Source organism: Lepidothrix coronata, unplaced genomic scaffold (assembly GCF_001604755.1).
Source record: "Lepidothrix coronata isolate B3197 unplaced genomic scaffold, Lepidothrix_coronata-1.0 Scaffold14, whole genome shotgun sequence".
NCBI lineage: Eukaryota > Metazoa > Chordata > Aves > Passeriformes > Pipridae > Lepidothrix > Lepidothrix coronata.
In genome coordinates, this window is record NW_016690194.1 from 1,892,816 (window position 1) to 1,919,617 (window position 26,802).

Genomic DNA, 26,802 nt, shown 5'->3' on the forward strand with positions numbered 1-26,802 from the left:
GTGTCATCTCATCTGCTGGAATCCTGCTGTTACACATTATTGAGATTAGTTCAGTACTTTCTTACTGCTTAGGAGTAGGACTGAGCTGCTTTTTAAAAAAACAAACTCTGTTTCTGAGTTTTCCCTGAAGTCCTTCTTAGTGCACATCGAATCAACTGAAACTTCTGAAGGAAGTTTAGCTTGCTGCTTGTGAGAGCTCCCTCTTTGCTTTTCTGTATTGATTCTTTAAACTTTGAATTCCTGCTTATTTCTGTTGCCTCCCTCTCCTTTAATCCTTGCAGGAGGAGAAGAATCTTTAGGCTTTTTTCAGACTCTGCATGTTTCTTTATGAAGAGCTGAACAATTAATGCTATGACAGCTGCAGTTAAAAAGTTCCAACTGAAAGGTGGGCTTGGTGCCTTATTACTGAATTGTGGGATTTTTCCAAGTGCCTTCTTCAGCTGTGTGGGAGGAAAATGTCTAAGCTTGCAAACAAATCTATAGGGACTATTTCTGCAACAGAGCTGAGGAAAAATTAGAGGCAAACTAAAAGTAGAGTTTTATATGACAGTTGGAACATGCTGCAGTTCCAGTTTACTATAGCTGTCTGCTTATATGAAATGTTGGAAAGTGGAGTTTTAGATAGCATTTTCTCTCAAACTCCTTTAAAACTGATTTCAGTTTTCATATTGTTTTGAAGCATTGGAGTGCACAGGATATCAGAAGGGTTATAACAGCCTTAATTTTTTTAGTTTAGTAGTTTTTCATTCTGGATGCCTGAGACGTGTCTCAAACCTGGTAGTCAGAGAATTAAAAATAAAGGACTATAAATTTGATATTATTATTGTTGTTGTTGTTGTTACTAGCAGTAACTACTAGTTACTACTACTAACAAGAGATTTTATTACTACTACTACTAATAACAATAATAATTTTGTTGCTGTGATGTTTGTTGTCTTTTTTTACCTTCAGATTGATTTCAAGCATTAAAATACTCTTGCATTTGCTGCACATCTAGTTGTTTCACTAAACATATCCAGATTTTGTAGTTTGAGTTTTACCTGCTGGTCTAGAGCTTTGGGTTGTGTCTTACCTGAAGAATTGCTTTTGAATAGCTTGGAAATATTAAGTCCTTTGGCATAATCAGTAAATGCAGTAATATGACAGCAATGACATACTGCTACCTGTACTATGTTGTCTCTGTCAATATGAATGGTTTCCAGCAGAGAAATAACTTCCACTTGCAGTGAATTTCTTTTCTATTGTAGCTACCCAAAACAAAAAAGTTTTTTTATGAAAATCACAGACAGGTGGGTGGGTAGTGTTTTCATGTCAATAAGTATATACTCTTCCAATAAAGGATTGGGTACAAAGAGTTTCTGTCTATTATCACTGTAGTGAAAATTGCTAAATTCATCTGCAGGTTTTGTTTGAAGAGTATTGGCATTATAGGTGGAGAAAAAGGATCCCCAGATGAGATGCCCTTCCTGACAGGCTACAAAAACATATTGGATTGAGGCTGCAACTCCGCTATGGAGTTCAAATGGGAAAGAACATTGCTGAAAATCAAGGGAACTTGCTGAAGATACAAAGTGTGAGAAAGTTTAAGTATACAACTGTTTTATTCCAAGATGACATGGATGTTTCTTGAGCTTGGAAAGGATGAATGAATGCTTCTAGTTCCTAGGCAAAGCAGGACTGCATGGGATTTATGAAATTGGCCAAAGTTTCAAACCTTATGTGTAACAGTTCTTATAAATCCCTTAAAACTCATTTGTGTAGTGAAAGCACTAAGAGCCTTATCATGTTTGCAAGATATGCTGGTACAGTGTTGGGTCTCAGTTGTCATGGCCAGTCTTCGCGAACGAAGATTTGGGAAAGGTCTTTACCCTTCGAGCCTGCACAGTGGATGTTTTAGGTGAGACACAGCGTGCGCTGAACTGAGCCCACCCTTTAATCCTAAAGATCATCTGCCGGGGCCGAGCGAGCTCGGACGGTGGCAGCGAGGTCCTCAGGACGTAGGTTTGTTTAGAGTGACCTTCTCTTAGATGGATTGCCTTACAGGGCTGACGAGCTCCATCTGCCCGGGGAAGTCCCCTGACCGGGAATTGAACCCGGGCCACGGCAGTAAGAGCGCTGCATCCTAACCACTAGACCACCAGGGGGCCCGGGTCTCAGTTGTGATGTGGTAACAAACACCATGCAGTCATATCTATGTACATACAGAAATATGACCCGTTTTTCCCAATGTGTACCTCTAGGGGCTGCTTCAGATTGACTTTGCAAATGGACAATAACTTGATATTAATTCTGTATAATTTTAAACCTGGTTAGGCTATAAAATGCATAGCTTGAAAGCACAGAACCTAATAAAAATTTGTACTGCTATATTAAAAGAAATTGAGGTCATACTTCTATCTGTATCCCCTATTTGCACATACACACTCCTTCTGCATCTACCCTCTTTGCATTGTGCTTCTTCTAAATCTCTTTAAGAACAATCTGTTTTTAGAGACAGTGTTCTTCACTGTGTTGCTCAACATCAGTTCTATTTTTCATTGTCCATCTGTCAGCATGTGCTGCTGTTACTGGTGTATCAGTAAAAGAATGCAGTCAAGAGCTCATGGAATAGTTAGAGCTGTTTTCCTTCCCAGCCTTGAAAATACTTAGGTCAACTTTGAATAAAGTAGTTTTTTACTGGAATTCCTCATGTTTCTTATTTTCAGCAGCCTCCCTTGATTTTCAGCATTGCTATATCCCCACTTCATTGGAATTACAGGTGGAGGAAAAAAATCCCTGGATGTAGGTACACTTGCTACAACATCAAATTTAGACTGCTGCTCCACTATAAAGTTGAAGTGGGAAAGAAGCACTGGTTTCATATTGGGTTTTCCAGGGTTAGTTATGTCTCTCAATCATCAGGCTCTGACAGTCTCTTGCCTTTCTCTTCATTGCACTGCACTTCATCAAGCATTTGAAGAGTTTGCAACATCACTGGTGAAACAGGAGATGACCAACATGCCCCGTGGTGTGTATCATTCTGCCTTGAGAGGAGGGACGACATGCTCAGACCAGGGGAAGACAGTGGCAGGTGTTCCAAACTTCTTGCTGAAAATGTATGAGAGGAACAGGCAACCAGGCATGACACCAGGCCTTGCAGGTAAGCTATGACTTTCTTGGATATGCTTGCATACTTCTGAACTATTAGCGCAAGTATTGGCATTGACCTTTCTTTTCCCCTTCCCTCCCACTTTAAGCTGGCATGTTGCTGTGTTATGACCTTCCAGTCCATATGGGCAAAGATGGCAAGCCTATTAATAGATTTCTGGCTAGCAGAGGGCGCAGTTTCCAGCAAATGTTGGTCGCCCTCATTCATGAGGTAAGTTGTTGCTGGCTTTTCTTCACTTTTCAAAGGTATTACACCTTCTTCCCTCATTTGTTTATCCTAATTAGCTATTGGTATCAGGTAGCAATGGCATGTATGAATGTATCATAATTACCTAAGCTTCCTGTGAGGGACAACTAGAATCATCAAGTCCAACCATCAACCTAGTGCCACCACGGTCACCCAGCTTCACTAACTTGAATTGAATGTGTGAATACTTTTTTTTTTAATGTTCACTCTCAAAGTGCCTCTTCTAAAAATCAGAAGAACAAACACAAGGTGACCTTTGTCTTTATCTGCCTTGCAGACTACTATTCCTGCCTGTTACACACCTGTTGTGTGTAACCAATTGTAGATGAATAGCAGGTCTGAACAACGATGGGACTCCATGGAGAAACAACATCTACACTTTGCTAAGACTTGCTATTTTATTGTCTCTTAAGTGTTTCAGCTCCCTGACCTATTACACTTACACTGCTGAAATCATGCAGTTACTTTTGAGGTGGTTTTGGAAAAAGGGCATGAAATAAGCCCCCACTTAATCATTAAGGAAAATAAAGTTTGCATCTTTCAGAAAATTTAGAATTACAATACTTTTATGGTTAATACGAAAGCTGATCTTTGAAAATTTTGAACAACAGTAAAAGAAAAAAAAAATCAAGTAGTTAAACTGGATCCAGGGAAATAAGCGTTCCTTTCACAATTTTATGCCAATTAAAGCTGTTTTTACTACAAGTGGAAGTGTGTTAAACTCTTTAGAAGTTCATAAAATAATTCTGTTAATACAATCATTTTATATTGCTGTAGAGGTTAATTAAATTAATCTGGGACAGTGATCTGAGTCCTGATTTTGGTTTGTGACTGTCACCCAACATATATGGGGCTTACCTTCTTTGAAGTTCCTCTGTGATGCTGGTAAAATCACTGCCACCAAACACCTTCTATTAGGAAATAAGTGTAGCATGGGGTTTGAGTGGGAAGATTGTGCAAACAGGGCTTGAAGAGTTTTCTGTTTATAAAGTGAAAGTCTGATGCAGGACACATGCATCTACCATGCATAATGTGCAGGGGCTATGTTCTGATCTTGTGATGCATCTTCAAGGCTCTCTCTGGGCTTTGCTCTCAGGTCCTTTTTCCTGCATGTTCACACTGTGATTATATTAGTTAACTTCTTCAGTCTTTTTGAAGCAAGCAAGCCAGTTCCTTCTCTAACAAACCTGTCTGTGGCAGAGTTTACCTGAAGTTTCCAGTCAAGTGATGTGAATGTGTGCCGTGCTGAAATTGGCTGCTTCTGCCTAGTGCAGTCTTCCCACTCTGTACCATCACTCAAACATTTCCATTTGCTAGCATACACATTGAATCTTTACCTTCCATACAATAGCATAGTCATTCTGGTCCTTCAGGACTGAAGAACCACAAAAAGTAATAATCATATCTTGTGGACACAGAAATACCATGTGGACCCCAGTGGAAGTTAAGCCAGGTGGTACAAGGACAAAAGCCAGTCTGCACTCGTTGGACTGGGGTATAGAAATCCATCTCTGGTGCTGTGTTACAAAGTCAGTGTCAGCGAGATTATGACGTACTTCATATGTCAAGTTCTTCTCTTAAACTAGAAAAATAAAAAACCCAAACACCACTTTTGAACACAGATCTCAAGGTATCTAACCGTGTATGCAGATTTAATAGGTATTTTCCATCTTGACATCTTTACTGCTAAAGAATGAAAGCGGAAACTGAAGATAATCATCACAAGAGTGTAAATGAATGTTTTAGATTGTTTTCTAACTGTTTGGTTGTCCAGTGGAGAGCACCAGGGGAATTCCACAGGGATATGTCAGAGTATGTCAAGGGAACAGATGTAGAGTAATGAGGTATTAATGAAGCAGGGGCTTCCACGGTATCCAGAAAGAAGATCTTTGCGGTTTATGTAATTGCTTCATTCAGTGGGACCAGGGTTCAGGACCAGAGGTTCTGGAGAAAAGCATATTTAATTGCGTTACAATAAAAGGCATGTATGAAAGTTTTATATGAGTTGAATTACAGTGGGATAAGGATCAGTTCTAAACTACGTTATAAACATTTGCCTGTTGCCCTGCTAAAACACCAAATAAAATCTCTGGAAAACAAAATATAAATTTACTTTTATGTACTAACAGTGATTATAAAATCCAGCAGCACATCAAAAATTGACTTTTTTTGTGCAAACAAGCTACCTTCATAGAAACACAGCCTTAAAATTCTTTGCTGGACAAAATATGGGGGTTTTATTGAATGTGGTGAACTGGATAAAGTTAGTGAATATGTACCAATGGCTGGAGACAGAAATATTTTACTAAGTATCTCAGTACTTTACCAGGTCAATTGATTTTCTAGTAAAACTAGAAATGAATCCAAATATGTTTAAAATATAAACTTAAACACAAAATATTTTCAGACAGTGCTAATTGCACCCTTTTAGTGAAAATCTACAATAATTATAAAATCGTGATCAAGAATCAGTATTTCTGTTCTTAGTTTACACTGCTTTTAAAGAAAGTTTTTTCTTGCAAAAAAAGCAAGTACATAGAGACAGTTGGAGTCAGGGTTGTCAGAAAAAAGGTGTTTGGGCCTTTGTCTAGATGAGAAGCCAGTCCCTGGGCTCATCGGACTAAGTTTCATGCCTTAGTATTTACTTAGTCCTCAGTGTTCCTCTGGGGAGCAGAGTTTAACAGTAAAACCAGAGAGCCTAAGCTATAAAGCTGCCAAATAGCAGCGCTGGTAGAAGGAAATAGGGTTAGTAGGAACGAGGCCTGTCTTTTCCCTGCGGTGGCTATAGGAATTAATGTGTTTTTGTAAAGTGATTTCTTCAGAGTTCAACACAGCATATTAAACAGATTTTTTAGGGGGGTTAAATTACCAGAATGACACTTTTTTGCTACTGTTTTGACTCTTTTATTAGGGGGTGGGGTGGATATGGGTTAACACTTACAGTGACTTTTTAATAAAGCAAGAAGTGTTCTGTTTAAAAGAAGTCTTAAAGTTACCTTTGAAGCATTGAATTCAGCATAAAGCTCTGAATAAAGTGTGAGGTTAATGTAAACATCAAGAAAATACAATTAATTGGGAGATATCAGGCATTCATTTATTTTATCTCTAAAAATGTCCACCAGTTGCCATTTTGTTAGTTAGGACTGAGCAGTCATCACCATACTGGGATTATAAAGCGTTTCTCTTTTCAATGATTTGATCTATGCTCAAATAGAATACGAACCCACAGATTGCATATCTGTCTGTATCTTTGTATGCTTAGTTGCCATTATTGAACTTAGGGTTTTTTACAGTGGGGGCATGATGAGGGGCTTGAGAAAATCTGTTTCACCTTTGAGATTCTTTATGTATAAAACTGTGATGCCTGAGATCCTGCTACCAAAAAAATGAGTTACATGAGGTATGCAGAGGAAAGATTTTCTTGTGTATTTAAAAGTCTTTGTAACATACAAATAACAAATACTTGGGTTTAGCTTCCATTCAAATCTAACAATAACAGCAGCACAAGATAACTTAATATTCAGTCTTAATGGGCCAGACTTATTTTATCTCCTAGTTGCTGTTCTAGCTGAGGAATTGGATGCATCTATAATACCTCTCAGCAGCATCAGATTAAGATGCAGAAGAGTTTTTTGTTATTATTTGAATGGGTATCTCTGGTGGTCTAGTGGTTAGGGTGCAGGACTCTCACCGCTGCGACCCGGGTTCGATTCCCAGCCCCCCGGGCAGATGGAGCTCGTCAGCCCTGTAAGGCAATCCATCTAAGAGAAGGTCACTCTAAACAAACCTACGTCCTGGGGACCTCACTGCCACTGTCCAAGCTTGCTCGGCCCCAGCAGATGAACCTCAGGATTAAAGGGTGGGCTCAGTTCAGCGCACGCTGTGTCTCACCTAAAAAATCCACTGCGCAGGCTCGAAGGGTTAATGACCTTTCCCAAATCTTCGCTCGCGAAGACTGGCCATTATTATCTCATGGGAAGAAGAAAATATGTTAAATAATCTGTGTTATGTATGAAATGCTGTATGCTGTATGTGGTATGTTTGAAATGCTGTATTGCTCTTTAGAGGTCACTGGTGACTTAAAAGAGGAAGATTATCATTCTCCAGAAACAAGGATGTGCTGTTTGATAGATTATTAAACAGAGCTTGTTAACCTTGCCCTGAGAGGACATGTTAAGTTACTGTAGTCACAGTGGTCAGAAGTTTTATAGACCATGGGTTTTCTTTTTTTTCTACGGCTGCCTAGATCCTACTGTACAAGAAGTCTCGGAATTTATCACAGTCGTCTGAACTAGATTAGCTAATAATTACCTGTGACTGTTTCAGGTTTTGGAACTAATTCTTCCTAGGAATGGATAGGAATAATTTCTTACCAGATTCGCTTATCTGTTATGAAAATGAATGAGGATGAATAGTCATATATGTTCACGTTATGTACCATATGTCTTGGTGGTTCTCTTAATGTATGTTTTGGAAAGTAATTAGGCTTTCAGCCAGCTACGCATCTTTTTGTTCTCTAGTGGAGGTGAAGGCAACTGTTCATGCTACATGCAAAAAGCACAGAGGCAGACTGCTTTTGGCAGACTGATGTGGTAAATGGTGGCTTTGACAGTCTGAACTGGTGCAGCTGTTTTTTAAATGAAGGAGGATGGTCTTGGCTTTGCATGTTTCTCAATATTCAAGTGCTTTCTATGTATTCGAAATAGCTCCAAGTTATTTTGCCCTAATGATGAGTCATATTTACAGACACAATTACAAAGTTGGGTTCCAGTGGTGAGTTGTACAGTATTAAATACTCCTCTACAAGTAATAATCATGTTAGGCATTCTGTATACTCATGGAAGAAACATTCCCTGCTTTTTTTTTTAAGTATGTTCATTAGATGCTGTGATGACATGCATCTTTGAGAAGTCAAGTGGAAAGCTTCTTCCGTACATTTCTTTTCTTGTTCGGTTTTGTTGCAATCAGGATATTCAAGAACTATTTAAACCTAATATGTGAAGTCCCTAAATAAGGCAATTGGATTTTCTGGAACAGAATTCACTGTAGTGTATTCTTCTGTGCCTGGATATTTCAGTGCCTGGATGTAGTTCAGATTATGAACTACTTTGTGCTGATTTCTACTACTGAATTTACTCAATGTATTTCCTCCAGTGATGAAACAGTATTCGGAAATTAAGTTTGTTGACAGGTTTTTGCTGTTCTCCTCCTCAGTCTACTCCACCTCAAACACAGACAGTCAATTTTTTTCTCACAAAGTAATGTTGGGGGGTGGATTTGGAAGTGTACGCATGCAAGTATGTTAAAAAGAGCCTCTAAGCAAAGTTGAAAATTAAAAGAGATGCTGCTTCACTATTACATTTATACAGACAGTGTTGTTTATGAAATCACTGAGATGGCACTTTACATGTCCCATATGAGAGGGGCATTTAAATACATGCCTAAACATTTCAACTGACATAAAGGTATTTAAAACACATTTTCAAGAACACACGTTTGTTAGAGGTGAACTAAATTTAGGGACTATGTGAGTTGGCAGGGCTATCAAGGTGGAAATCTGTTGTACTTTGTAAAAGAACATACTAGGATTCCCAGTCTCCCTGCTGTACTGCATATTTTAAGATAGGCCATAAATACTAATAATATCGTAGTTTCTCGGTTCTTTAAGCAGTATTATCTCAATTAGATACCCAAGGAAATGGTAGAAATGTGCTTAATTTCACTGTTACCTGCATTTTTTTGTGTGTGCCCTATGCTGGCTGTGTATCAGTGTAAAACAAGTGATGAGGCAGACCCCCACCTTGCCACAACCTCCTTTAAGGTAGTTGTAGAGAGTGGCAAGATCACCCCTGAGTCTCCTTTTCTCCAGGCTTAACAACCCCAGCTCCCTCAGCCACTCCTCATAGTGCTCCAGACCCTTCACTGACTTCATGGCCCTTCTCTGAGCCCAGGACTTAACACAGGATTCAAGGTGCAACATCCCCAGTGCTGAGTACAGGACAACAATCACTTCCCTGGTCCTGCTGGCCACACTCTTTCTGATACAAGCCAGGATGCCATTGGCCTTCTTGGCCACCTGGGCACACTGCTGGCTCACGTTCAGCCGACTGTTGACCAGCACAAGTCTAAACGGTGTAGAAGTCTAAAATAGTTTGAGAGTAGAGGCAAAGGGGAAGACTCGACTTGCTGCAGATTCCTTGGGAACCCAAGGCAAGCAATTCTAACTAGGACCTTGATTGCTTATCAGTTTTTGGAGGAATTGATAAGCAGAGATGAGAGGGGTGTGTGAAGAAAAGTTTGGCTAAAAAGAAAGGACTAGTGTTAATGTGTCATTTAAAGATGAGACTTCCTCTTTTATTGCAGGGCATATTTGTATCAACTGTGGGGTGGAGTAGGTAATCTCTCTTGGTTGACTTTTAGAATGCTTTTATTTGTATGGAAGTATTAGTACTTATTCACAAGTCTTTAAAGTTCACTGCTAGCAGTGGGCATGAAGCTTTAACACTGTCCTTTGTTTTTTGTTATAAAATCCCTGTAAAGAAAGAATATTTACTGCTTTGTACAGATCATGAGGGGTGTAAAATAGAGGTGATGAAGCAGGAAGACTTAGGAAAATAATTATGCAAAGGCAGATCTTTATCTTAGTTAACCGTTCTGCCTTTAAAAGTATCTAACATTTTCACAAATGATGAAGAAACGTTTGCCAGTGTTAAGTGTTGTGCTTATTGCCAGATACAGTCCACTGCTCCCTCTGGGTTCAAGTAATTGTTGCAATACCTGGAGCAACCAATTTTGACTGGGCTGGGTAATGAAGTTGAAAGTAACTTGGTGTGGGTAAAATCAGAAAGGAGAATGAAGTACATTACTATTTTAATTTCGTAGAGCCATGTGTAATGGCCTGTGGGAGTGAGGGAATGATTGCCTGCAAATCACAGACTGGAGAACGTAGAATGTGCATATGCTAGACTTCATGTTAACCACTTCTGACCTTTCTGGTGTGTTGCACAGGTTAACATTCAACCTTCTGAATGGCACTGCTCCATACTGCTGCCACAGTCCTGGTTAGGATTTATGAGTCGAACCTACAGTGCAGTCCTGCAGGTAATTTTGAGGTATATCATATTATGTACATTAATGCTTATTCAAGTGGTATGAGTTTTATTTTTACCAGCAAGAACACTTGTACAAGTTACAAAAATATGAGGAAAAAAACCCTTGAGGTGTTTAATAATAAAATTTATGAAAAGAGAATAAAAATGAGTGTTCATTTAATGGCAGTACAATCTGGGATACTTTGTAGAAGTATAACTTTTGTTTACAATTCAGGTTCATGCAGCTTGTTCCTATGTCAACTTGCAGAATGTGTCATTTCTTAGAATTTTTAGAAGATGAAATTTTAGCTAGAACTCTAATCTGCTGCTTGGGTAGGAAGCTTGTAATAGTAGTACCGCTACTATAGGGGGTAGAGGCTATCCCTATCGAGGGATGATTCATTAAAAAGAACTTCCCTTAATCAGCAGGTAATGCTGTCACACTGTAATAGCTTGTCTTCCAATTATGTCAGCCTGGATAATGATTAGGAAATATCTCAAATTCTCTCTTTTATTAGGTTAACTGACCTGATACCTAGATCAATGTAGTATCATTTGTTTTTTCAACAGGAAAATTATGTAAAAAAGTTTTAGCAAATAGCCTTCCAGAAGGCTTTCTTTGTGGTACTAAAAGGGCTTATTTGTTTGTATTTCCAGGCCACATCAGCTGCTTTCAGTGCAACCAGCTCAGGTTGCTGAGCGAATTCTAGAAGTTTTGACTGCTGTGCAGCAAAACGTATGCTTCTGTCACATTTTCAAAACAAATTTTGTCTTGGCCATCAGCAAAATACCAGATTCTAAACTAAGCAAGTCTCATTACAAAGCAAGCAGCAGCTATTCAAATTGCAGTTTTAGGTCTTGGGGGACATTGTTGCTTGCATTTAATTACTTTCCTATTTCACTTCCCTTCCAAGACAAGATTTCACAAGAAGTTTGGCATTTACCAGGCTCGTTTCTGAAGAATCTGTAGAATTTGCCATTTTACAGGACAAACAGAGGCTATTTTTGTTCCCTACTTCCTCTTTAGGCTTATATAGTACATTTCATCCAAGGTGGCCAATAGAGACTACAATATAAGATGAGTAGTCTGGATAGTACATAATTCACTATTTCTGAACAGCTATACTGCCTTCTTTTTAGTCAGTGTGTTGTATATGCTCCTTTAATCTCGGTGGACAGTCACCTATTTAGTGTTATCTGAATTTACAAGATTCACTGTATTGTATTCTGAAGTTGTTACGTACACCCAAACAACAACTGTTCAATAGCTGATAAAACACAGCATATCTGCCTGTATTTTTCACTTAAGGCTTAATAACCTACTAAGGAGCAGTAGCTGACAACCAAAACAAGTTGAGTTGTAGTTGTCCCACATTGGTGATGGAATGTTAAAGCGAAGTTGGTTAATATGTTTAGATAACAATTGTTAGACCAGAATCCATATCACCGCTTTAAATGTACAGAAAGAATGGTGTAGGAGGTTACAGGGAGGTTGGAGTCATACAAAGGAAAGAGATAAGTAATTCTGCTTTAAGTAGTGCATCAAGAAAGTGATGTTTTGCTGTTAGAATCCATTTTAGCTGGCAGGCTTCTAAAGCTTATTCCATGCTTGTTGTACCCCTTCCCAAGGGAACTTGTCTCTGCACATACTAGATAGATGCCTCAGTATCTGTGGCTGTTTATGCCATTTGCAGCTTGTTTTTATCACTCAGAATAAAAAATGATGAATTTTTCTCCTTAATGTAGTGTATATTACAGTGAGAACCCAGAAGTGGAGATCACTTATGAAGTAGCCCTCAGGTTAAGACCTACATGTGTTACCTGAGTGTTCTCTGAAGAAATCTTATGGTGATTGGCCATGTAAGATCCACTTTTGACTTATTCTGCATTTCTACAGGGGAGGCAGGCAGAGCTGGAGATGCAGTTAAAACATGGAAAAGAGGATCCTGAAGAGGTGCAGTACAAACAATTTACAGCCTGGCTGTGGTAAGGAAGTGCCTGTCTGGTCCTGATCTCTTGTAATGGCAAGTGAGAGGACAGAGGAGGGCAGGATTTCAAAGTCTTTAATTTTGCACATTTTGAAGACTGTATGAGCACTAATAAAAATCAACAAGCAACTACCAGATACGGTGACCCTGGTGGGGGAGGGGAGTGGACAGAAAGACTACTGGGTAACTGTAAGTATTCTCATATGCACAGATTCACAGGTACCTTCCCCTCTACAGAGCCTGAAAACTTTATAAGTTTATTTCCAGTGAGCAACTGGAAAAAATTGTTTGTTTCGTAGCATGTTAAAGCAGGATTATGCACATATTATGATAAAAATTTCCTTGTTGAGACTTTAATGAGCTGTCTCACTGAAGATGCCTTGATACAAGAAGTGTAAGCCATAGTATGATATATGTTGTGGTGGACTGACACACAGTTCATATGGTAAATTGGCATATTGAACTTGAGGCCATTATTTAGAAGGAAGCACAATGATGCACATCCTGATCCGTATCCTCGACTACTTCTGTTTCAGTCAGGTCAAAAGTGTCTCAGTTTGTCAGGATTTAGCCATGTACGTGCATGGCTTGGAGAAGGTAGGAAGTGGGAGGCTTCACAGAGAGAAAGAACTACATATCCATGGACGGTATAAGTATCTGTTTCTGTGCTTATTCATCAGTGTATTGGGAACAAAGTATGTACAAACAAAACTAAAGTGCTCTTTGTTTCAGTCAAAAAAGCGTTACTAAATCCCACTCAACAGGAATACAAAATTTGTGTCTATTTTATGGCAGCTAATTCTGGATTAGAGGCGTTCGTCATAAGATCCAGAATGATATGGTATTGTAGAAAAGATTCTTTATGTATTAGTGGCCTGATCCCTTTCTTGATAGGGTATAAGAATGCCTGTAGCAATGCTGCTTTTGTAGATTCTCCTGTAGGTTCTCTTTTGTAGGTTCTCCTAAAATAATTTCAGCTCTGTATTTCCTAAATAGTATTAATGTAAGCTATGTCAAAAATTAAGAGAATTCCCTTTAACAGGAAAGAAATCAAAGCAGTAAGTGAACTGGGAGCTGAGTATTAGATTTTATTTCTTTTCCAGTTCCCACTTCAGAGAGCTTCAGAGCTCTAACTTCAGTAGCTATCAAGCAGTTCTGTTGCCCACTGGATTTAACCTAGTTGTGGACAACTTGATATAAACTTTAGTGTTAATGCTTTATTGTGTAAGTACTGTGCAATTCTGCATTGGTATTTATTGAGTTGTAAATACTTCTAGTGTGAGTAGGTTTGACACTATGCGAAAACAGTGTGATTAGGAAGGAGAGCCTGGGTAGGTTTCTTTGAAAGCCCGAGTGTAACTCAGTCTTATAACGTACAGCCCTGTTTTAAGAGACATGCATCTTCAGTCTTCTAATCACATGTTATGGAACTGTGATTGAAGAGTTGTCTTTTTCTGTATGACATTTGTGGCCATGATAGTATTGAATGTTGTAGTATAGAGGATCTCTCTCCTCACCCACACCTGCCAATGTAGGAGATTTATTGCATCTCTGCTTCTGTCTAGATATGAGTGCACAGCTGCAAACAAGTAGCCTATTATAAATCAACTACAGTAAGGTGTAAGAAATTGTAACTACTCCTATGGCTTTCATTTAATAGGTTCAGGTTAATGTATACCTAATAGCGTAACTGCCCATAGAGGTTTCCAAAATATAGTTAGTGTTGAATAAATTGTAATGGTTGACCATTGTAAAACATTCAGATTTTATTATGCTAAGACATAGCACAGTGATCTGGAAACTTATGTGTTTGATGTGCTCCAAAAGCAGATTTATGGATATTGCATGAACCAGCATTTTACAAAAAGTGGTCCTAAGTCAAATAAGAGCCCTTTATAAACACTGGGAGTGCACATGAGCTTGAAGAAATGTTTGATGGTACATAAGTATTTTTACAGATTAAATGCTTGTAATTTTTTTTTTGCGCTAAGTGTTCTGATAGATAGCCTGAATTGTTAACCTAGAATGGATACATGTAAGGCATAAGTGGAAGTTAGCTAAGTTCATACTATAGTATAGTAAATGTGGTGTAAATTCTTTCTGTTCTGTTGCAGGGTCAGAGATATGTTGACCAATGTCATCAAAGGTGCTTCCAAGTAAGAACTGCTAAATTATTGTGGATTATTTTTTTCCCATATTTTCAGTAAAGAGTAAGACACTGCTTTTTTCCTCATGGATCTTGTTAAGATGATGATTTTTAACTTCATGAAATGTAAAGCATCCAGTTTTCATGAGTTTGTAGATTTAGAAGTTTCTCTCTGTTTGAGGTACATCATGAAATGTAGCCTTTTAGGAGTTGATGATACATAAATTAGGAGATTATTTAAGGTGAGAGTTCCTGAAAGACTTGAAAATACTAAAGTACCTAGCTGAAATTATCTGTAGGTATCTCTTACCTGAAAGGAAGTAGTTTCAGTGTTCCAAACAACAACATTCCACCAAGACTCATGTGTCTTATTTTAAAAATTAGAAATCCAGAAGATATTTTTCTGTGATAATGAGATTTTTGAATCTGGAACACATGCCCAAAATTGCAGTATAGGTGTATTTTTACAGCAGCAGTTGAAGTTTTTAGAAACGGAAGACTGATGAAAAGATGTACTGGTCTGTAAGTGGTCTAGTACAGTTGTATTGTTCAGCTGCTTTTGTCAAATAAGACAGGATTATATTGCAGTATGTTTTGCTGGGAATGACTGGGATATCAACCTGTATTTTTTTATGAAACTGAACACAGTTATATTCTCTCTTGTTGATGGTGGATTTTCTTTCTTGAGCTCCTTAAAAGTTTGCACTGTTGTAGAAGATAGTACTCTTTGAAACCTATCATTTACTATGATATTAATGTTTTTTTAGCATAAGGAGATAAATCAAAACTTTTTTTTCTTTAAAGCTGATATTTCAAGGATCGCTGCTCTGCTAAATCTCCTGATGCTGTTGCAGTGAAGTGACACTTGCCTCTCTAGCATTCTCCATTAGAAAAGATTTTTGGTGTGCCCTCTGTAGAGATGGTACTAGCTAAGACAACTGGTGCATTTCTGTGAGTGCTACTTGCTCTGCAGGATAGCAGTCCTCATTATAGTGGAAGGAAGCTTCTGGTTTTTTACAACTTTTTGTGTGCTTGGCTTTATATAAAAGACAGACAAGAAAAAAAAAAAAGACTGAAACACTTCTCTCCCCCATTCTTCTTGAATTCCTGAAGACTAAATGCAATAGATTTTTGCTGAGCTAGAAGACAGCCCAATAAAGTCTCTGGGTTCAAAGGCCTTGCCTCCTGGACCACCTGTAGCATAACTTTTCTGCTCTGAGATGTGTGTTTCTACTAGCATCTCTATTATATTTCTTAACTATTCGCCTTTTTCTCTCCAGAGACAGTCCAGTGGTGAAAGGAAACTCTATTTTTGCCTTAACTAGTCTTGCAGTCGCTGTAGCTAAATATGAAAGCAGCCTTTCTTCAGACACTGAAGGGGTACCTGAGGTGAGTCAATCTGTGAGAGAGTCCCTATCTTAGTGGGACATAATGAAGTAATAAGACCAGGTGTTTGGGGGGCTGGAAAGTGGGTGTGAAGTACTTCACCTTTTCAAGTTCAAATTTCACCCTGCTCAGTGAATGCCATCTGGTAGCTGCTGTGTGATCTATACAAAAGCAGACCAGAGTGTGAATGTGCCTTATCACAAGACGCATAATGACTAACTCATTTATTTGTTGGTTTTGACAAATGAGATAGAGGTCATTCCATGGACACTGAAAACTGAAACAACCTCTTTTCTCATAATTTTTGTTTTCACTGAATGATACTTAATCAAAAGTAGTGTCTGGAGAGTCAGCATTGATAAGTATATATCATGCTACTTACAGTACATAGAAATGACAAAATAGCCTCATTCACAAAGAAGTACAACTGGAACATCAGCAGCTGAGCTTCTGTTTATGTAGAACTTGATTTAAGAAAAGAAGAATGATGAATATTTGCGCTTGATTTTTGCAGACTGAACCGGATTTTATTCCCATGAAACGCTGGATTTCTATGGTCACAGAGACCCTCTTGAGTATTGTGAATAGTCGCTACCAGCCTAAAGGTCAAGTCTTCCCATGGTTCTACCAGGTACATGCTGTGGTATTAGAGACAAGGCAGTATATCTGTATTTCATACCTGGAGTTCTTATCATGAAGTTTCCTGCTTCTCTTTGAGCTGTAGTAGTTATAATACAGGAAAATCAAAATTTTTCTTGCTCTTGTTCTTTTTCTTTCAATGCTTTTATTTGTGGTTGCCTTAAATATTTGTCTTTATTATCAAAATGGCAAAAACCACATGTAATGAATAAAGGAAATTTTAAAACCCAAAACCCCCCTTATATATAACCTAGGATTTTTGGCTTGTTTATGCAAAGCAAAACCTTCAAACATGAACAGTCTCTCCTTAGACTCCGCTGTCAAACTCCTGAGGGATTCTCACACTATTTCTCAGGACTCTGAAATGCATACTTTCTGAAAATCTAATAGTTATGGAACAGGTGATTCTTATTTTACAATATCTTTTGAACTCCTTAGGGCCAGTAGAAGTTGTATCATATGTGCTTGGAGTGTAATAACCAGCCTGAAATTCTCATGCCATTTAAGTGTTAGGCAGTTCTCAAGTAGGACCTAGAGATGGACTGAAAGCTCAGTATAGACCTTAAAGAATAGGTATTGCTAACCCTTTACTATCTGTGGTCAAATGACCAAGTTGGAAATTCTTCGTGTCATAGATGCAGAGGAGAACTTGGGTTCTGCAGGGCCAAGTAACAGCCTGCTAGTGTATCATGATGATTTTTAACCAGAACTTCAGTAATTGCATTCATGAACTACGTTCAGTCCGGTAGTGAGATTTTATTATCAAAAGGTGAAAATTACTGATGTAACTGGCATGTGACCCTCTGTCATCACTGAAAGGGGACAGAGATCACCAAATAAATGACTGCTAGATTGTTTGGGCATAAGAAGATTCAGCACTTGGTTAGCATGAGCAATTCTTGACAAATTGTTTTATGATTCATGCCTTTGAAAATTATGCTGTTTAAAAATGGGATTTTGAGATGGAAAAACGTTATGTTTCATTTCTAAAATCCATCCTTTTAAAAAAATAAATCTTAGAATTTTACAAACATAAGGCACACAATAGAAATCACTGTCTTGTGGACCGCCTTGCATCCTGATGGGATATTTTTCTTTTCAGAGTTGCATGTGGAAGATGATAAATATACATTAGGCTATCACTTACAATCAGTCCATTACTTTATAAGTAGAGGCAGTTGTGTGGACTTTACCTTTCAGAATGGAAAGAAAAGGGATCTTTCTTTTAGAAAGCAACTCTACTGGTTATCACAGAATCACAGAATGGATAAGGTTGGAAAGGACCACAGTGGGTCATCTGGTCCAACCTCCCTGCTCAAGCAGGGTTACCCTAGAACATGTGGCATGGGGTTACATCCAGATGGTTCTTAAATATCTCCAGTGAGGAGACTCCACAACCTCTGTGGCCAGTCTCTTTGCCAGTGCAAAGTCATCCACACAGTAAAGAAGTTCTTTGTCGTGTTCAGCTGGATCTTCCTGTGCATCAGCTTCTGTTCGTTGCCTCTTGTCCTGTTCCTTGTTACCACCGAGAAGATCCTGGATTCACCCTCCTGAAACGCTCTCTTCAGATACTGATAGACACTGATGAGGTCCCCTCTCAGTCAGCTCTTCTCAAGTCTGAACAGGCCCAGCTCCCTCAGCCTTTCCTCATAACAGTCCTTTAATCATCTTTATCACCCTCTGCTGGATCTGCTTCAGGAGCTCCGTATCTCTCTTATTCTGAGGAGCCAAGAACTGGACACAGCACTCCAGATGTGGCCTCACTCACTGAGTAGAGGGGCAGGATCACCTCCTTTGACCTGCTGGCAATGCTTTTCCTGATGCATCCCAGGATTGCACTGGCCTTCTTGGTCACAAGAGCCCTGCTAGCTCATGAACAGCTTGTTGTCCACCAGGATCCTCAGGTTCTTCTCCACAGAGCTGCTCCCCAGCAGGTCAGCCCCCAGCCTGGAACTGGTGCCTCGGTTATTCTGTACAGGACTCTGCATTTGCCTTTGTTGAATTTCAGACAGGTCTCTGCCCATCCTTCCAACTTGTCGAGGTCCTTCTGAAGGGCTGCACAACCCTCTGGGGTATCGGCCAGTCCCCCCAGCTTTGTGTGTCATCATTGAACTTGCTGAGGAGGCATCTGCCCCTTCATCCAAGTCACTGATGGAGAAGTTAAACAATACCGGGCCCGTTATTGACCGCTGGGGGACACCACTAGTGACAGGCCTCCAGCTAGACCCTCTGCCACTGATTACAGTCCTCTGAGATCCGCCATTCAGCCAGTTCCCAATCCACCTCACTGTCCACTCATCCATTCCACACTTCCTGAGTTTGCCTATGAGGATGTTATGAAAGACAGTGTTGAAGGCCTTGCTAAAGTCAAGGTAGACAATATCCACTGCTCTTCCTCATGTATCCAGGTAATTGTCCAATCATAGAAGGCAACCACATTGGTCAAGCATGATTTCCCTTTAGTGAATCCATGCTGGCTGCTTCTGATCACCTTCTTGCCATCCATGTAAATAGGGAGGGCCTCCAGAATGAGGCTCTCCATCACCATTCCAGGGATTGAGGTGAGGCTGACTGGCTGTTAGTTTCCTGGGTCATCCTTCTTGCCTTTTTTGAAGACCAGGGCAACATTTGCTTTCTTCCAGTCCTCAGGAACCTCTCCTGATCATCATGACCTTTCAAAGAAGACCATGAGCAGCCCAACTCTGGTGTCCATTAGCTCTCTCAGCACTCATGGATGCATCCCATCAGGGTCCATGCACTTGTGGATGTCATGATTGCCTAGGTGTTTTCTAACCCAATCCTCCTTGACCAAGGGAAATTGGTCTTCCTTCCAACATTCCTTTACCCTGATCTCCTGGGTCAGAGATTCCTGAGGACTGGTCTTGTCAGTGAAGACTGATGCAAAAGAAGGCATTCAGTAATTATGCTGTATCTGCATCCTGTGTTACCAGTGTCCCCGCTCCATTTAGCAACAGGCCCACATTACCCTTAGTTTTCCTCTTATTATTGATGGATTTGGAGAAGCCCTTCTTGTTGTCCTTGACATCCTCAGCCAGATTTATTTCCAGATGGGCCTTGGCATTCCTTTTCTCATTTCTAGTTATTCTGACAACCTCTCTATATTCATTCCTAGTGGCTTGACCCTGCTTCCTGCATGCATGTAGGTCTCTTGCCCCCTTTGTGTGAATTCTTGCATTAGGATGCATCGCTCTTGAGCAGTTCCAAGGTCTTGTGATATTTTGTCATTCTAGGTGTGATGCATTTAAGGTAATACTTTTTCCAACTTGCTAAATTCTATGTGTGTTATATTTAAATAACACATAATGGCTGGTTTTTGTTTGCTCTTCTGATCATTTTGCTGGATATTTTTACAAGGTGGATGAAAACTAATGTAGACCAATGCATTTAGCTGTTAAATTCTAGTTGCATACTGTCTTATCATTTGATTCCTTTCATACTTAACAATCTTATTTATACTTAGAAATTATATTCTGAATTGCCCTAGTTTTATGCTGCTTAGAAGGTAAACCAAATAGAAAAGTTACAATAGACAGTTTCATGAAATACTATTTATTGCAAGATTGAATACATTTGTGCTGCTTTTTTGCTCTATAGGTATTTATTTTAAATTCCTGAGGTGCTGAGTGTTACTACCTGGAAAGGAATTTTATTTCCTTCCCTCAAGAGGGAAGGGGAAAGAAAATTCTTTCTTGTGTTTTTTTTTCTAGAAATCCTATTCAGGTGAAAATACTGCTAGTATTATAGCTCGTTCCTGTGCAGCCACAGCTTTGTCTCTCCTGGTGCCAGTTTTTATCATATCATGCAAGGAGAAGGTTGAGGAGATCCTGAATATGTTGACTGACAGGTTACCTGGGAAACCAAATGCTGATGAGTCTCAAGCTGTTCAAATCCACATGGGTCTTGGTTTGGGGATGTTTATCTCACGTTTGTATGATGAAAAAGTCAGGTAAGGATTACGGTGTGTAATGTAGTTGTGCAAATAACTTCTTTTTTTCTGCATGTGACCTGAAGTTCTGAGGAATTAAAGTATTTAAAAGTCATAGGCAAATGATTCTTAAGGGGCTTTGCAATATTTCTTAAAAAATGCTTGTTATTATCAGTCCTCACCTCTTGCCCCACCCCTTGCCAGAGCTATCTGAGTATTTTGTCATTCTTTCAGAATGAATGATTGATTTGCATAATATCCTAAGGTAAACGTTCAAAACAATCACTTAGAAGAGCCACACATATGCTTTTAAATGGGACTAGCTGCCCTAGAAGATTTAATTGTAAAATAATTCATAGTTCTCATTGGTTTCTTTCTAAGTAGTGCTCTGGACACTGGATAGTATCCACTTACATTGTGTGAATTACACATATGAGGGTGGAGCTACAACAGAAGTAACGTAATGGACTGTCTTCAAAATGTGCTGCTACAGCTATGTAGGCAGCAAAGAGATGTTTTGCACTTGGCAGAAAATGCCTCGTTTTCGGAAGAGTTGGCCTCAGTTGAAAATTTCTGATGATTCCAAAAAAATTAAGAAAGTGAGTTCAGCTTTATACTCCTCCAGTTTCTTGATTTCTGGGGATCCTGTCTTCCTATATACCCATAACAAATGTTTAATTGGCTCACAAGCACAGGTATCGAACGGATTTGACTGGCAGTTGTTAATTTACTTGGTGAAGCTCATGTTACCAAGGCATCTGCTTTTAAAATACTGTGCAGCATTGCTCAGTTATACTCTTCATGCTTTAGTGTCTAGATGCCTTGCTGCCACTGACTCGGCCACATAGTTTGGGAATGGACTATCTCTGGATGATTAATCAGTGGTGACAGCTGAGCTACACACAAGCATTAAAAAGCTCTTAAAGAGAATAAAGGTAGATCAGCATGGTATTTTGGAGTATGCAGATCTTTATTTTGAGGGGTTGGGTTTGTTTGCTGAGGGATGTTGAGGTGAATACATTTATCTAACCATTTCTTATGGACTGTTTTTACTCTTCCACTGTCTTGTATGTTTTGAAAGCTTAATCTCGAACATTCTTCAAAGCACTGACTTGCAACAACAGCAAAACTCATAGGGATCTCGCTATAGATAATATCAGGTCATAGTTTCCATTAAGAATGTCTGTTCATTAATAAAACTGTGTACATATTTTAGAAGAAAGGAGTCCCTATGACATCTTTGGAGTAAGATGTAAATGCTTCATTTTCTTATCAATAGGTTAGGCAATGAGATGGAGGGAGATTTACAGAACTAATAGTTTAAAATGTCATGAATTTTCAGCTTATAAATAGCTATAGGTCTAGCTGAGATCATGTTTTATCAGAGTCTTCCTCTCATTGGATTTTTTTTTGTTGTTGTTTCTCTTTTGGTTTGATTTTGTAGTGATATACCTGGTCAACAGATGAACTTGGTTCTGATGAAGTCCCTGGATATGCTGGAGGACTGCTGCTTTGACACCAATCTGGAGTACACGTGAGTTTCCTTTATTATTTATGAAACCTTATTTTGAGCTCCACCTTTTAAACTCATGCTTTTATTCCTTAATTCTACACAGAAGAGTATAAAGATAGGATAAGGAGACAGCCTGTTTTCAATACTTCTATGGAATCACCAACTCATACAATCTGGAAAGGACCTTTGGAAGTCCACTTGACTCAGTCATGGACTTGGGCTACATTGCCCAAAGCTTTACAGTCAGAGTGTGAAACCCCCAAGGTTGGAGAACATGTTTCTGGACCCTGGCTCTGCTTTTGGACTGCCCTTATCTCCATGTGAACATCTGATGTTTCAGCTTGTGCCCACTGCCTTTTGGCCTCCCACCATGTAAGAGCCCAGATACATATCCTCAATTCTTTTCTGTCATTGCTTGAGATAACTGCTAGGTGCCCCTCAAGCCACACATATATGTGTACAATACAGTGTGAGCTCCAGGAGCAGCTGCCTCATTCAGCAAATTTATCTGGGAGAGCCATACCATTAATTTAACAGCTGTGGATGGCATGTTGAATACTGAATAAAACAAATATATTTGATTAAACCAACTGAGGCTATGCCTCAGATGTCCCAAGGAGAGCAGTGGTCCACCAACAGGGCAAGAAATTATTGAAAGGCATTGCACGATTACTAGGATTGACAAACCTGGAATAATGGAACAATAAAACACATCTGTCAGTTGTCATTAGACAGCTAACATAACATAGTCATGTGTTTCTTCCACAGTAGTCATTTCCCTTTCAAATCAGGGAAGAACTGCAGTATCTTGAGCGCCTCAGTGTGGGTGCATAAGGTTTTCCTTGATTTTGAGCATTACTTCCCTATTCACAGGAAACAGCAATAATTCCCACTTGCCTTTGCTCTCCTTTCTCCGGGGACTTTCTGAAAAGCTGTGAGGTGTCACAGCTGTGCACCATTGGGCTGTGAACCTATATAGCTTAAGTGAGGATTTGTTTTGTCTGTTGAGTGGCACAGAGTGAGACACACAGTGCACAGGGGATGTACTAGCTATGCCCCTTCGTTATATCTATTGCTGCTAGTCTGTGCAGCCTGTTAGCTGGAGATCAAGGCCTCACGGAAAAGCCAAGATAGACTCCTCTGGTGGTGAGAGATGCCAGAAGAATATGAAACAATGGCAGGCAGGAGAGGGAAGATTGAAGGGTGGGGTAATTTTTTATGCCTGTGGTTTTTAAAGGTTAAGAGTAAGTTGCTGTCTAGTATGAGCATTCTCTGTAAACAAACAAGTAGTGTAAAGCTGTAAACATTGTGGACTTGTCCAAGTTTTGCATTTCTGCACTTGTAAACTGCTATTCCAAAGGAAGGTCCTTTCCAGCCTTTTCATCCAGTGTGACACGGGCATGGCCAGCTGTGAGACGTGAGCATTACAATGACCTTCTCATCAGTGTTTCACCCCTTCTAAACTGGTGATTCTCTTTTTCCCTAAAAACAGGCTGTCTGTTTTGAGCTTAGGTTTGTCAAGCAGCGTGGGTGTGGGAGTCGGTGCTGGCCGGACTCAGATTGCCCCCAGTGGGAGGCAGGGCTCCCAGCACCCTGGCAGTATAACACTCAGAATGTGCTGGTAAATCTGAGGTATCATGTGAATAAAATGCACTTAAATACTCATTTTATGTAGTTCACAAATAAGGTGGCCAAGTGAAAGTAATTGTTAGTTTAAAAAAATTGTTAGTTTTAAAAAGGGGAGCAAAGTTTTAGTCTTGCTTTAGTCCCCACTTATGTTTTGAGTCTCTATTAATAGAGTCAGTAATATAAAATTATGTAGCTCTAATGAGAAATTCCATGTTCTGTGTAGTTTTGTCAACAAGCAGTAGTGTAAACTTGGGTATAGAACTCTTGTGTGTAAACCACATCCTTATTTTTGTTGGCTGTTCATGAATTCAGATACGCAAGTTGCTTAAAAAGGTTTATTTGATTTTCCTTGCTGGAAAAAGATACCACTACTAAGACACCACTCCAGGTCTTCTAGCCATGCTCAGTCATCTTCATCCACAGTTACTGTAAAACATTAGCTTATAAATATGACTGAAGTTATTCTGAGAAGTTTCTTTTTCACCTAGCTGAGTAAAAGCAGCTACTCTTTCCATTTTTAAGTTGGATAGGAGAAGCCTGGAAGAATGCCTAAGATCCTAGCCACGTTCATTTGACTGCTCACTGCCCACTACATGCATTGTCAGGGAGATGTGTGAGTGGGAAAAAATTATCTTCAGATAAGAGTTGTTTCTTTGAGCTATTGTGGATGCGTGCCAGTGAGAGATCCCTGTCAGAGGAGTCTGGTATGCTTTAGTATCTCGTGATGGCAGCCAGAACTGTTTGAGAGTGTTCTGACAAAACTGATGACTTGGAAGTTGCTATGGGTGCACAGGTACAGAATTTAATAAGAGTTCTCTGTTCCAGAATGGAATTTCTGGTCAAATATGATAAAGAGGCAGAGACTATGAAGCTGTTTGTGCCAGATGCCCTGTTAAATTATATGCTTTGTAGCTGTGTTCTTGTTGCAATTTTAAATATCCACAGCATCAGTTAGTTGTGCTAGTTATGCCTGCCCTGATGAAGCTGATCCACTGTTGCATATGCATATGAAACAACCTCTTGTAGGAGTCTGACAGCACCAGATTCTAATACAGCCAGTGAATCTGCAATTAGTATGTTTAACAGGGATATGAGACTTTATACAATCAGGATAAATCACGCTTAAAAGTTTGGATCTGTACTTCCTTCATACTAGCTGATGTAGTTGTTGTTGGGGTTATTGGTTCTTCAGAGGCAGAAGGAATAATGGGGCTGTATGTGTAGGATTTGTTATTTAAATATACATTTTCTTCTTATGCTCTTCTTTCATCCTATGTCTCCCAAAAAGCATGTGTGAAATAAAAATCATTTGTAAAATCGACTATGGTAAGTAATTATACACAGGGCTAGTTATCAAGCAAGGCCAAGAAGTCTTCTTACCTAGCAACCTATGCTGGGGTTTAAAGAGAGTTCAGAGCAGCCAAAATATACTTAATTGGTTTTTCTTTTGTTTTCTCTTAAAGCACTGGATGTATTTTAGGAGTAGGACTTGTTCTTTCGTTCATGAGCCACAGTAGCCAAACAGAATCGCGAGTACATGTTTCCGCTTCATTGCGAAAACTCTGCAAATACCTGGACAGCAGTGAGGACCAAAGCAGATGGGTCCGGGAGGTATGAACTCTTTTAATACAAATTTTAAATCTTCCTTTTACTTTGTTGCCTCCCTTTAATAACTATAGTCTTTTTACTGAAGCTTTTTCTGTCTGTAGTACTGAAATGCTTGATTTGTGTTTTTTCTTTCACAATATATGGGTTTATATCTGCTGAAAAAACAATAATAGTAATAATAAAATAACCTGCAATTCTACACAGACATTAAGAATCTGCCTGAAAAGATAACAGACATAATCCTTTGAAGGGCTTCATTAATTCCTTAACCCTAAATTAAATTGTTGAAAGTTGGGTCCTGAATAACTGTGGATATGGGTCCACATTGTACATATGGATATGTACAATTGTTTACTGCTCATCTGATCTACGAGAAAGCAGACAGCATGTTACTCTGAGAGAGAACCTGAATGCTAATACTTCCTCCTTCAATATGCCCTCTGTATCCTTTGAAAGCTGCTGTCACTAGCTAATGTGAATCTTGATGTTGCTATGGCCCTATTTGCTATTGTCTTTGTAAGTGTGTTTTAAAGACTTAAACCGAGTTCTGCTAAATTTGAGCATGCATTTCAGGGGTTTTTTTCCCCAGGATATGTCCTGTAAGTCTTGATACAGCCTGTGCACTTAGCCTATAACATTGTTGAGGTAAAACTTGATAATGAAAGCTGGTGAAATTGAAGAGTTTGCAACAGAAAACAGTCAGAACAAGCAGGCGTTTTGCACCCAAAAAGCAACCCTCTCTGTACATGATGTATGTAAGCCCTCAGCAGCTGAACAGTTGAGTTGCATAATCCTCTGTTTTTCCTAAGGGAGTTAATAGAGACTGATAGTATTATTCTCTTCCTGCTCTTAGTATTGTTCTGAAAGCCCTTTATTAAAGGTCTTCTTTGATGGAGTTTAATTTTTGTGGCAGTAAGTCTGTGTTGGGGATTAGCCATTTGCAGTTTATGTTTCATGCATTAAAATGGCTTACAGCTATGAAATAATATATCTGTCCCCAGAGATCTTCAAGTGCATTACTGAGTTTAAACTGATTTCAGTACAGCAACTTCTGAGATTAAAGGTAGCAGTTGTTTAACATCATGAGATAGTTTGGGATGAGAAGCAAAACCTACCCTTTCCACTTAAAATCTCTGTAAGGAATTGTACAGAAAATTACATGAATAAAGTTTGGCCAGCATCCTAGGATGAATGCTACTATATTTATGAGAGGCACAAGAGGCTCTTCCAGAGCTGTAAATGGCTGGGATATAATCCTGTACTTGAGAGGTAATTTTGGCCTGCTGTAGCAAGAGGTGCAATCTGAGCATTACTGCTCCAAGTCAAATTGTTGTCAATCCTGCACAGTAGGTAGGTGCTCTCTACTTTTCCTATAGTCATGTGTTCTTCTGCTGCTTAACTTTGGTACAGAGCAGGTTAAGCAGTTGGCACACTTGCCTTGTTACTTTGTTGAGAGTTCAGT

The 26,802-nt window shown here is 39.2% G+C and overlaps 1 protein-coding gene and 1 non-coding gene across 2 annotated transcripts in view; one reads left to right on the forward strand and one right to left on the reverse strand.

The window, feature by feature from the left end:
* The window catches only part of FOCAD (focadhesin), a 97,566-nt gene that overhangs the window by 52,657 nt on the left and 18,107 nt on the right, over positions 1–26,802 (forward strand). The window contains exons 20-29 of the mRNA XM_017806051.1: positions 2,951–3,139; positions 3,237–3,358; positions 10,403–10,495; positions 12,383–12,471; positions 14,588–14,629; positions 15,900–16,008; positions 16,520–16,636; positions 20,373–20,611; positions 22,035–22,124; positions 25,196–25,343. Coding sequence (XP_017661540.1) covers positions 2,951–3,139; positions 3,237–3,358; positions 10,403–10,495; positions 12,383–12,471; positions 14,588–14,629; positions 15,900–16,008; positions 16,520–16,636; positions 20,373–20,611; positions 22,035–22,124; positions 25,196–25,343 — 1,238 coding nt within the window. The remainder of the gene's footprint in view (positions 1–2,950; positions 3,140–3,236; positions 3,359–10,402; positions 10,496–12,382; positions 12,472–14,587; positions 14,630–15,899; positions 16,009–16,519; positions 16,637–20,372; positions 20,612–22,034; positions 22,125–25,195; positions 25,344–26,802) is intronic.
* On the reverse strand, positions 2,073–2,144 carry TRNAK-CUU. Its single transcript has one exon. It is a non-coding gene; the product is annotated as a tRNA-Lys (tRNA).